Source organism: Podarcis muralis, chromosome 8 (genome assembly GCF_964188315.1).
Source record: "Podarcis muralis chromosome 8, rPodMur119.hap1.1, whole genome shotgun sequence".
In the NCBI taxonomy this organism is placed as follows: domain Eukaryota; kingdom Metazoa; phylum Chordata; class Lepidosauria; order Squamata; family Lacertidae; genus Podarcis; species Podarcis muralis.
Window position 1 is genome coordinate 83,663,659 of NC_135662.1, and position 12,664 is coordinate 83,676,322.

General features: G+C 47.7%; 1 protein-coding gene across 1 annotated transcript in view; it reads left to right on the forward strand.

Annotated features, from left to right (window-relative positions):
- The window catches only part of ADAMTS16 (ADAM metallopeptidase with thrombospondin type 1 motif 16), a 94,759-nt gene that overhangs the window by 69,657 nt on the left and 12,438 nt on the right, over positions 1-12,664 (forward strand). The window contains exons 19-20 of the mRNA XM_077933422.1: positions 5,820-6,021; positions 7,701-7,895. Of these exons, the coding sequence (XP_077789548.1) occupies positions 5,820-6,021; positions 7,701-7,895 (397 nt within the window). The remainder of the gene's footprint in view (positions 1-5,819; positions 6,022-7,700; positions 7,896-12,664) is intronic.

The window sequence follows — 12,664 nt, forward strand, 5'->3', positions numbered from 1 at the left end:
TAACCCCAGGTTTGGGGGCTGATGCAACTCGCATGAGCAATTTACACATTCGCTATCATTTGACCATGGGCTTATCCACACTTAGCTTTCCTCTGCTCCTTTCAAGCACTGTCCACATGTTAAAACCCAGTGTTCAAATACCTTTTCTTCCTTTCTTTCTTCCTTTTACTGCTTGGTAGGTTTCCCTGTGAAAACCTGTTCTTTAAAGCTTAACTGGAGCAAATGGCAATCCGTGAAAAAGCTGAATGGACATTTGCTTCAACTGAGCGCTAAAGAGCGGGTTTTCATGAGGAAAGCTTGGAGCAAACAATAAAAAATAAATGCCTGGATTGAGAGCTTTTAAGGTACCTGTGGATAAGCCCTTATAGTGATATTCAAACTAGGCCACTAACAGCAACGTTAGGTACGGATTGAAACAAGGTGTTCTGTGGGTGTGTGACAGAGATGGCCCCATCGTCCCCCCTGACATGACCATTAATTAGGCCTGAGCTGGCGTAGTTGATAGCAGTGAATGAGAGGGAATTTTTAACAGGAAATGATTGACAGGGACCCTTTCTCATGTAACCTTTTCAGCATGAGAGCCCTTTATGGCATGGTACTTTCCCATGCAACAAAAGTAATCTTTTAAGAAAGAACACACTGCACCATATAGAAGGAGCTCATCCTGCAACTCCTCTCCAAGCTGCTGTTGCCCATTGTGGAAACTGCAGATCAAGTCATCCTATGCATGCTTATTCAGAAGCAAGTTCCACTGAGTCCATGGGACTTACTCCCAAGTAAGTGCGTACAGCAGGGCCGGGGATCTTTACCAGCTCAAGGGCTGCATTCTCCCCTGGTAATATAATAATAATAATAATAATAATAATAATAATAATAATAATAATACCCCACCCATCTGGCTGGGTTTCCCCAGCCACTCTGGGTGGCTCCCAACAGAATATTAAAAACACGAGAAAACATCAAATATTAAAAACTTCCCTAAGCAGGGCTGCCTACAGATGTCTTCTAAAAGTCAGGTACAGTCATACCTCTGGTTGAAAATGTGATCCGTGCAGGAGGTATGTTCGCAGCCTGAAGTGCTGCGTCTGCGCACGCGTGTAACGTGATTCGGCGCTTCTGCACATGTGATTGATATCATTTTGTGTTTCTGCGCATGCGCAAGCGCCAAAACCCGGAAGTAACCCATTCTGGTACTTCCGGGTTCGGCACGATCCGCAACCCGAAAACGCGCAACCTGCAGTGTTCGTAAACCAAGGTATGACTGTAGTTGTTTATTTCCTTGACATCTGATGGGAGGACGTTCCACAGGGTGGGTGCCACCACCAAGAAGGCCCTCTGCCTGGTTCCCTGCAACCGCACTTCTCACAGGGAGGGAACCGCCAACATACACAATGTTCTCTGAGCAATACAGGAAGGAGCAAAGCTACGGTGGTTTGCACAGCGCAAAGAAGGGACTGGACGACACTCCAAGTAGAACCAAGTGGTTGCAGAGTTTATAAGCTACACCAATGAAGCTGTAGTTAGTTCGGGGGTCACACTTTTGAAGGCGCCCCCATATAGAAAAACAGAATTTTCTCATAGACATAGGGAGGAGGCTACTGAGATAGCTGTAAAAGCGATTTCTGTGCTCAGCCCCCTTTCACTTGATTTCTTGCTCCTGTTTTCATAAATATCAACAGAACCAAAGCCGTCTATTCGAGGCAGGGTTTGAGGACAGAATGATGAAGACAGAGAAAAAAGATCTCTTGACTTTGACTTGGTGAGATTAACAGCCCTGAAAGTACCATATTTTTTGCCCCATAGGGCGCACTTAGTTTTTTGGGGGGGGAATAAAGGGGGGGGAATTATTTTTTCCCCAGGCGTGGGGCTGGGGCGGGGGAAGCCCGAGCTTCCCCTGACCCCAGCCCCCAGAACAGGCTTCTCTCCGCAAGCCGTGGGAGGGCTCCCACGGCTTGCGCAGAGCTACCCAAAGCCCGGGCGCGACTGCTCAGAGCGCCAAGGCTTCGGGGTGCAGGCAGCTCTCCGCAAGCCTTGGGAGCCCGGCGGGAACTCCCGCAGGCTCCCAAGGCTTGCGGATAGCTTCCTGAAGCCTGGAGAGCGAGAGGGGTCGGTGCGCACCAACCCCTCTCGCTCTCCAGGCTTCAGCGAAAGCCTGCATTCGCCCCATAGGACGCACGCACATTTCCCCTTCATTTTTGGAGGGGGAAAAGTGCGTCCTATAGGGCAAAAAATACGGTAAGTCCTAGTTCAGGATTTGTGTCCAGTAACAGTTTGGTGTTACATGCTTCATGGAATAATATGTGTTTTTGGGAAATAATAATAATAATAATAATAATAATAATAATAATAATAATAATAATCTTAGTTGTTCCCCGCCCCTCTGACTGGGTTGCCCAGCACAAAACATTCACAAGCGTAGTACACACAGAGTTTCACCTTGGAGCGAAGTGTTGTGCATTCCTGGTTTAGGCAACAAGTTTTGAAGAGAGAGGGGGGGGAGAGAGGAAGAGATAGCTGTGAAGTAGAACATCCCAGACGTGTTGACGGGAATGTTTTAGGTCACTTGCAGAGGACTTGGGTTACTGCTCCAGGTTTCTCTCTTTCCGCACTCTTTGCCAATCAGCTGTCATCATCTGCCGGCCTTTTCCATGCCAAGTTCTGATATCGGGCAGTAATCTTGGGGGAAGAGAGAAAAGCATGGGCCGATTCCCGAGGCTGCCTGAAGTCCGCTCCTAAGGTCAATGACTAGAACATCTGTTCAAACAGCAGAACAAGGGAAATTGTGAGCGCAGAGTGTCCTATGATTTCTGTCTGCATTTCATTACTGGTTCCTAGATACAGTGGCAGAAGCGGAACATGTATGTGGCTGTTAAAAACAGCAGAAAACAAGGCCGGAGGAGTCTAAACAAGCTGTGCATACTGTTATATATTGGGTTTAACACATTTTATGTTGCAAGGCAGGGACGCGGGTGGCGCTGTGGGTTAAACCACAGAGCCTAGGACTTGCTGATTAGAAGGTTGGCGGTTCGAATCCCCGCGACGGGGAGCTCCCATTGCTTGGTCCCTGTTCCTGCCAACCTAGCAGTTTGAAAGCACGTCAAAGTGCAAGTAGATAAATAGGTACCGCTCCGGCGGGAAGGTAAACGGCGTTTCCGTGCGCTGCTCTGGTTCTCCAGAAGCAGCTTAGTCATGCTGGCCACATGACCCGGAAGCTGTACGCCGGCTCCCTCGGCCAATAAAGCGAGATGAGCGCCGCAACCCCAGAGTCAGTCACGACTGGACCTAATGGTCAGGGGTCCCTTTACCTTTACCTTTATGTTACAAGGCGCATTCTAACCAATCATATAAGCATTGGTAGACGAACGTTCTAATGGCAAGTAAGCGCATGCACTTTCAACTGTCAACGGTCAGTTCATCCTCAGCATTATTATTGTGTTGTCCAGTCAGATCGGTTCTTGTTTTCCTATGAGTGAGCTGTTGTCACTGACAAATGCTAAATAAACGTAGTTGAGGAACTTATACTGCCTTGGGCGTCTGACTTCTTCCGAACATTTAACACTTACCAATATGCGATGATGGATTGAGGGGGAGTCCCCATCACACTGAATTATTTCTCTCGTAGCAGCGCTGAGATGCGGGAGGGTGCATGATGTAACCAGCACCTTTCTTCTAGAATGTTGTGTTTTGAAATGTGCAATAAAAAACAAAACAACATTTGACAGTTCTTCCCCCCAAAGCATATCATGAATCAGGCAGGAAGGAGGAAGTGTTAATCTTTCTTGCTACCGATTTGCAAAGAGCCATCCAGCAAATTCATAACTAAAGTGAGACTGGTGCAGTAATGCTTCGTAAACTGCAAATGAACAACATTTGACAATAACTCAAATTATTCATGCGTACAGTTTATAATAATTTGAGTTATTGTCAGTTACTATGTATATGCAGGTCATCGTTTCAATAATTCATTTGCAGTTTATGAAGCATTTCTGTATGCTTCTGCTGTGCTGTAGAAAAATTTCATGGCACAGTGTATATCCGGAATCACTGTTCACTAGGTCTGTTTGCGGACCACTTCGGCAGCGTTGGACGTCGTAAAACAAAGATTTATGGCTTGTTTTCACCAGATAAGAATCTGACCCATTGCTTCTTTCAGAAACTCGCATAGTCTACAAAGATTTTCAGAGACTTATAAGTTTATTTGGTTCTATGTTTTCAAGAGAATCCATCAAGAGTGCATATTTTGTGATTTTCAGAGATTTATAAGATTTCTGTTTATTTGGTTTTGCAGAGAGTGCATATTTCATACTGTTCAATGTTCTGTATGGATTATATAAAGAGTTTATATTGACATCGCATTGTTGTACTTGGTCATCGTGTTGCCTTGGATATTACTGATAATTATTTGCAGCACAGGGGTTTAATTTTTGGGTTACTTAAAGTGAGACTGAAGCAGGAATGCCTTGGCTCACAGCTTATACTCTTAACTGTACATACCCTTTCTCTCTCAAACTGGACCTTCCTCAGTTGGTATGTCTCCCTTGATCGTAAGGTTGCTATAAAAGATAGCACTCCCGCTATTGGTGTTTCCTGCTTGGCAGGGGGTTGGACTCGATGGCCCTTGTGGTCTATTCCAACTCTATGATTCTATGATTCTATTTTTAATGTGGTTGTTTTATTAAAATATTTGTATCCCACTTTTCTGAGGGGTCAAGTATCTCAAGAACTGGAAGGAATCTTTAATTTACAACCCACACTTCAGTAGTTAAGATTGTCAGAATAACAGGTGTGGGAAACAGTATTTTTCAGTACTGAGGCTTGATTGATAGTGCAGAACAGTTTGGGGACTGTGTTCCCACCCTCCCAGATTGCTTACTGCACCCCTCCCCACCCCATCACCAAATATATCTGGTGTAAGCATTATACAACCAAATTCCAAACAGAAATCTATGGCTGTACCTGATGCTCCAAAAATTTCCTCTACCCACTGAATTTCCTAGGCGACTCTTGTCTGAGTTCTGAGCCAGTGTGGTGTAGTGATTAAGAGTGGTGGACTCGTAATCTGGTGAACCAGGTTCGCTTCCCCGCTCCTCCACATGCAGCTGCTGGGTGACCTTGGGCCAGTCACACTTCTCTGAAGTCTCTCAGCCCCACTCACCTCACAGAGTGTTTGTTGTGGGGGAGGAAGGGAAAGGAGATTGTTGGCCGCTTTGAGACTCCTTCGAGTAGTGATAAAGCGGGATATCAAATCCAAACTCTTCTTCTTCTTATCTTCCTATGATGAGGATAACATTAAATAGCTTTGAGATCTTTGGAGGAGATCCTGAATGGAAATACAGTGCATAGAAATGAGTCGAATGCCATTCACATTGGCTTAGGCCAGGGGTGGAGAATCTCAGGCCTGGATACTGAATGTGGACCTCCAGTTCTCTCTCTCGCCCTCAGGATGCTCTTTGGGCTGCACTGCTGCTGCTCCACATCCATCTTTAGCTCATTTGCCTGTCTACATTGTACCTTTGAGCTGTGGCGATGCCTGGATTTGAGGATCAAAAGATAAGAGAGAGAGAGAGAGAGAGAGAGAGAGAGAGAGAGAGAGAGAGTGTGTGTGGAAATGCCTGACTTTTGGGTGGCTGCCCTGTGCTTTCCAAATATAAGAGTGCCACCCGTTTTTCCAACATCACTTTGGCTGCGTCCACCATTGGCGTGTGTCTCAAAAGTTTCCCCATGCGGGAACGTGGGTGCAAATCAATTCCTTGCCCCTGGTATCGTCCCCCAAAGCTAAATGCCTTTCTTTGAATCTTTCCTTCTTCCTCCTCGTCTAGCTGGTCTGTCGGCAACTGGAGCGAGTGCAGCTTGACGTGTGGAGCAGGCGAGAGGTACCGCTACGTTCGTTGCATGCAGAGAGTTCACTACAAGCCAGAATGGGTGTCGGATTCTCTTTGTCGATTCCCGGCCCCAGCCAACAGGGAACTCTGCAACAAACAAAACTGCCCACCGACCTGGAGTGCTGGGTCCTGGTCTGAGGTAAACAAAATTCACGGGAGTTTTTGTCAAATATTGGAGCTGTTCCGACAAGTCCGCTTACCCTTTTAGGTACAGTGGTGTTGCAGACCTGCAATGCTTTGTATCACGGGATCTGGCGTGGGGGCTACAGATGATGGAGGCTCCCCTGCCGGCTGGAAGAAGCTTAGAGCTCCTCTTCACCAGCTGGGTATTTGGATCCAAGCCTGCCTACAAACTGACCAGTGGCAGGCAGGTTTGGAGGCAGGACCCTCCTAGTGGGTGGGCTTGAAGGGGCAGGTAGGCTCCCCTCAGGTCCACTCCCAGGATATATTTTTTATATACATAATAATTTTATTAAGTTTTCCATTTTAACAATCCAATCAAATCACATTAATTATTCCAAATTATACAAATACATATCATAAAGTCCAAATATTTTGCCAAATTATAATTTTTTTGTTCGGGGTTCCCATGCTTCGAGTTCAGTAGGGTCCAATCATCTCATATTTCTGCTGCTTTTAGTTTTCACCAGTCCCATCGTTCAATCTTCTTGTTATTATCCTTCTTTCTTTAATAGCCTCTGAGTTGTTTCCACAGGCAAGTTAAAGTAAACAATATTACGCTTTAATATATCCACTTTAAACTTCTCAGCACAAAGCCGACACACATCTTCTGTGGTAATATATGGTCTCACGAGCAAGGTTTTCCCTGTACAGCCACTGTTTACTTCCTGGAATGCAACTCGCAAATAGTTCTGTGAAGTGGGAAAATACGTGAGAAGAATAAATATTCAAATTCAAGACCTAAAAAAAAACAAAACCCACACGATTTCACCTGGTTTGTTGGGCTAATCAATGTGAAATATACGTATACTCCCAGGATATTTAAGGTGTCCTGGCCGAGCCCCAGCATAAAAAGCTCCCACTATTCACTCATGTGCTCCAGACTTCCTGTTTCCGTGTGCAGTCTGATAGGTAAAGTAAAGGTAAAGCATCCCTGGACAGTTAAGTCCAGTCAAAGGCGACTATGAGGTTGCGGCGCTCATCTCAGGCTGAGGGAGGTGGTGTTTGTTCACAGACAGCTTTCCGGGTCATGTGGCCAGCATGACTAAACTGCTTCTGGTGCAACAGGACACTGTGACAGAAGCCAGAGCACACGGAAACGCCGTTTACCTTCCCACCACAGTGGTACCTATTTATCTACTTGCACTGGTGTGCTTTCGAACTGCTAGGTTGGCAAGAGTTGGGGTAGAGCAATGGGCGCTCACCCCATCATGGGGATTCGAACCACCGACCTTCCGATCGACAAGCCCAAGAGGCTCAGTGGTTTAGACCACATCACCACCCACATCCCTTGCAGTCCAGTAATATGTCTCCAAGTATATATTAGTCAGGGTGGAGTGTGTAGAATGGCAGCTGCCTTGATGATTTGCTTGTAGACCTTTGACTTCATTCACATGGTGGTCCTAATGTTCTAAATCTGAGACATTTGTAAGAATAATTTTTCTTAAAATATTTTTCTAACATGCAGTAAATTTAGCGGTGGGTTGCTTTTTTTATTGAACTGATTAATGCGCTGGATTTGTAAAAAAAAAATTATCCTACTAATATCTTTCATTATGTCTTGATTCTCTCCCACCCACCTGCAACTTCTGGAAAACATCAACCCCTAAATGTTTGTATTCCGTTCCATTTTCTCAGTGCTCTCGAACATGTGGGAAAGGCTGGAGGAAAAGAGTGGTTTTGTGCAGAAGCTCCAGTTCTACTCCCTGGGCTCAGGTTCTGTCCGATGCTGCCTGTGCCTCGGAACTGAAACCGAAGATGCAGGAAGCCTGCCTCCTGAAGCGATGCCACAAACATAAGAAGATCCAGTGGTTTGTGTCCACATGGACCGAGGTGAGAAAATGGAGAGGGCATTTCTATTCATTAATGTGTTGTTGTTGTTTAGTCGTTTAGTCGTGTCCGACTCTTCGTGACCCCATGGACCAGAGCAGGCCAGGCACTCCTGCCTTCCACTGCCTCCCGCAGTTTGGTCAGACTCATGCTGGTAGCTTCGATAACACTATCCAACCATCTCGTCCTCTGTCGTCCCCTTCTCCTTGTGCCCTCCATCTTTCCCAACATCAGGGTCTTTTCCAGGGAGTCTTCTCTTCTCATGAGGTGGCCAAAGTATTACTTCTATCTTAAACGGAATTTCAAACCTGCGCAGAATTTATTTCTAAATATGTGCACTATAGAGCACATTTCTCTCACACACACAATTATAACTTATGCGGAAAACAAGGGATTTTTAAAAATGCTATCTCGTCAGGGGTTCACAATGGAATTTCCACAAATCTTACCCAAGGAGAAACTGCTACTGGAAATAAAAATAACGCCTTGTTTCTCATAACACTGTGGAAGCGCCAAGCTTTGACTGTTCATCGAGTAGCAGTTCCGCACGGCGCAGATGTGCTTGCGGTATTAATCGTTTGTCTCCTTCAGCAAATGCCCAAACTGTGTACGGCAGGTTCATGCCCTTCCACAAATTGGTTTGTGTGCATCAGGGAGCTTTAATAAGACACATGTACACAGATGTACATGTACATGTACATGTAGGGATGCGGGTGGCGCTGTGGGTTAAACCACAGAGCCTAGGACTTGCCAATCAGAAGGTCGGCGGTTCGAATCCCCACGACGGGGTGAGCTCCCGTTGCTCGGTCCCTGCTCCTGCCAACCTAGCAGTTCGAAAGCACGTCAAAGTGCAAGTAGATAAATAGGTACCGCTCCGGTGGGAAGGTAAACGGCGTTTCCGTGCTCTGCTCTGGATCGCCAGAAGCGGCTTAGTCATGCTGGCCACATGACCCAGAAGCTGTACGCCGGCTCCCTCGCCCAGTAAAGCGCCGCAACCCCAAAGTCTGCCATGACTGGACCTAATGGTCAGGGGTCCATTTACCTTTACCTTTACACAGATGTTTAAGGATATACACCTGCCATTCACACCCCTGCGACAAGCAAGATTCCTATGTAAACGATGTGAAGCTGGATGAGACCCAAGGTCCGTTAGCTGGTTTCCCACTGTAGCCAACCAGAAGCAAGTCGCAAAGGCAAATTACTGTTTTATCTGTAAGTTGCCTTGAGTCCCTTTTAGGGGGAAAGGCGGGATATAAATAAATACGTCATTATAATCCATGTAGCGGCAGCAGTGCACTGTACATTGTAACTCCCTCCAGCAGTGACCAAAAGCAGTGAGTGCAGGCAGTTAGTTATGCCCAGAGCCGGCCCACCCATGAGGTGGGGTGAAGCAACCGCATCAGGCAGCAGAAGCGCAAAAGGCGGTGCCCCTGCCCACCCCACTGATTCCACCCCCGCCAGAGAAGCAAACCAGGTAAGGGAGGTGGCAGAGTGATGCAGCACAGCTTGCTGCTCTCCCCCATCCCTGGGGCAAAGAGACCCGCACCAAAGCCTATGGAATTACCCCCTTCTCCCCGAATCTTATGAGAAGTCTGATAGGAAGCTGCTGTAGGAGGACTGAGAGCGGCATCTTGCGAGGGGCGTCTCTAGGACTAAGGTGAAACTGTGAAGCTCCCTTGTCAGTCTTTTGCTATTAGGTACTGCATGTTGTTTAAGTAATCTTGTAGGTTTATAGTACAGTGGTACCTCGGGTTACAGACGCTTCAGGTTACAGCCTCCGCTATCCCAGAAATAGTTCCTCAGGTTAAGAACTTTGCTTCGGGGTAAGAACAGAAATCATGCAGTGTCGGCACGGCAGCAGCAGGAGGCCCCATTAGCTAAAGTGGTGCTTCAGGTTAAGAACAGTTTCAGGTTAAGTACAGACCTCCGGAACGAATTAAGTACTTAACCCGAGGTACCACTGTATTGAAAAGTGGGTTTTGGCATGCTGTTGTGTTATGCTGTTATTTTTGTTTTGCTATCTTATTAGGAAATATGACCGTATTTTTCTGTATATAAGACGCCCCCATGTCATAGCTGTCAAGGTTTCCCTTTTTTTAAAGGGAAATTCCCTTATTCTGAATAGGATTCCTCACAAGAAAAGGGAAAAGTTAACAGCTATGCCCCATGTATAAGACACCCCCTATTTTGGGAGCCTCCAAATTAAGAAAACACCCCTTAGCACTACCCGTGTATAAGACGAGCCCCAATTTCAAACCTAATTTTTTGGTTAAAAAAAACCCTAGTCTTATACACGGAAAAATACGGTATGTAATATCCAGTGGCGTAGCGTGGGGGGTGCAGGGGGGGCCGGCCGCACCGGGCGCAACATCTGGGGTTAGGGCAAATCCACGGGTTAGGGGGCGCAAATCCACGGGTTAGGGGGCGCAAATTACTTGCCTTGCCCCGGGTGCTGACAACCCACGCTACGCCACTGGTAATATCACAAAATGGTTTTTGTAATGTGTGTTTGAAATGCATCCCTGCTTCTTTGCTGTGAGTCACTTTGAGTTTGGGGTGTGTGTTTGTGTAAGTGACAGACAAATGATTGAATGAATCTTGGCAAAAGTGAGGCGTTCCAATGCACAATGTTTCACTCCAGAGGGGTGGTGAATGTTTGCAAAGACTCCTTAAGGAATCTTTCTCCTTAAGGAGAAATCCTTGCAGATCCCCACCGCCCTGCCAGGTGCCAATGTCTTGGCCGCCCCTGATTATGCCATAGAATGTGGAGTGTCAGTTTGAAAATAAAAATTAAAAAAAGCTGTGGAGGGGGAGGAATAGAAGCTACCGTATTTTTCGCTCTATTGGACGCACCGGACCACAGGACGCACCAAGTTTTTAGAGGGGGAAATCAAGGAAAAAATATTATAGCTAAAGAAGAAGACAAGGCAGCAAGCGCAATCCATCCCGCTCACTGCCTTGGCTTCTTCTTTAGCCTTGCGCAGCATCTTTAGTCTTGCGCAACGGGATGGATTGTGCCCGCTGTCCACCGGGGCTGGACTAGATGACTCCTGGGGTTCCCTTCCAACCCTGCAATTCTATGACCTCGGAAGGTGTTTGGGGTCTCCACCACTGGAGGCTTTTAAGCAGCGGTTGGGGGACCATCTGCCTGGCGTTCTTTAGCTGTGATTCCTACATTGTGAGGGGGCTGGGCTAGATGACCCTTGGGTGGCCCTCCCAACTCTATACAGTCCTACAGTTCTGCGGCAGGAGATCCACAGCCACTTCACACAATGCCCACTCCCAATTTTCATCTGAGAGACATGTGGCTTCAGTGTCTAGGTAGCTACCCCCCTGCCACACTTCCCCCACCCCACTTAAGCTGAGGGAATTCCTGCCCAGAGAAGCTCCCAGCAATCAAGGAGGAGGAATCCGCTGCAGCCGTGAGCAGCGGAGGATCCATGGTCCCCTTCCTTCCCTCCTCCGTGGTTGCTTTGAAGGAGGAAAGTGGGAGAGGAGCTGCTTACACGAGTGTAAGCTGCCCCCCTCCCACTTTCCTCCTTCAAAGCAATCACGGAGGGGGGAATCTGCTGAAGCCTCGAGCAGCGGAGGATCCATGGTCCCCTTCCTTCCCTCCTCCGTGGTTGCTTTGAAGGAGGAAAGTGGGAGAGGAGCTGCTTACACGAGTGTAAACTGCCCCCCTCCCACTTTCCTGCTTCAAAGCAATTACGGAGGAGGAATCCGCTGCAGCCTCGAGCAGTGGAGGATCCATGGTCCCCCTCCTTCCCACCTCCGTAGTTGCTTTGAAGGAGGAAAGTGGGAGAGGAGCTGTTTACACGAGTGTAAGCTGCTCCCCTCCCACATTGCCGCTTCAAAGGAAGCCCGGGAGGAGGGAATCTGCTGCAGCTTCCCCCACCTCCCGCAGAAGCCGCACGCTCTTTAAAGGGGCTGTGCGGCTTCTCCTGGCTTTTCTGGGAGGTGGGGGGATTCCCCCACCTCGTAGAAAAGCCTGCAGGAGCCGCACAGTCTTTAAAGAGGGCGCCGCTCTTGGGGGCTTTTCCCCCAGGAGGGAGAAGGGACTGCTGCGGCCAGTCAGTCCCTTCTCCCTCCTGGAGAAAAGCCCGCAAGAGCGCACGAAGCTTGTGTGCGGCTCTTGAGGGCTTTTCCCGCCTGCCTCCACCCTGCATTCGCTCCATAGGACGCACACACATTTTCCCTTGCTTTTTAGGAGGGAAAAAGTGCGTCCTATGGTGCGAAAAATACGGTAACTTGCTTGAATGCTGATCAGAAGCATTAATAATCATTGAGCAACCAATGTGGAAATATTCTTGTGCTGACTGCAGAGATGCTGTTCAGACCAAAAGCACAGTTAAGCCATATTTATAGTGTTCTGGCAAAGGTGTAAAAGAGATAAGGTAAAGGGTAGAGGGACCCCAGGCCATTAGGTCCAGTCGTGGCCGACTCTGGGGTTGCGACGCTCATCTCGCTTTATTGGCCGTGGGAGCCGGCGTACAGCTGGTCATGTGGCCAGCATGACTAAGCCGCTTCTGGCGAACCAGAGCAGTGCATGGAAACGCCGTTTACCTTCCCGCCAGAGTGGTACCTATTTATCTACTTGCACTTTGACGTGCTTTCAAACTGCTAGGTTAGCTGGAGCAGGGACCCAGCAACGGGAGCTCACCCCGTCATGGGGATTTGAACCGCCGACCTTCTGATCGGCAAGTCCTAGGCTCAGTGGTTTACACCACAGCGCCACCCACGTCCCTGTAAAAGAGATAGGGGACCTAAAATTT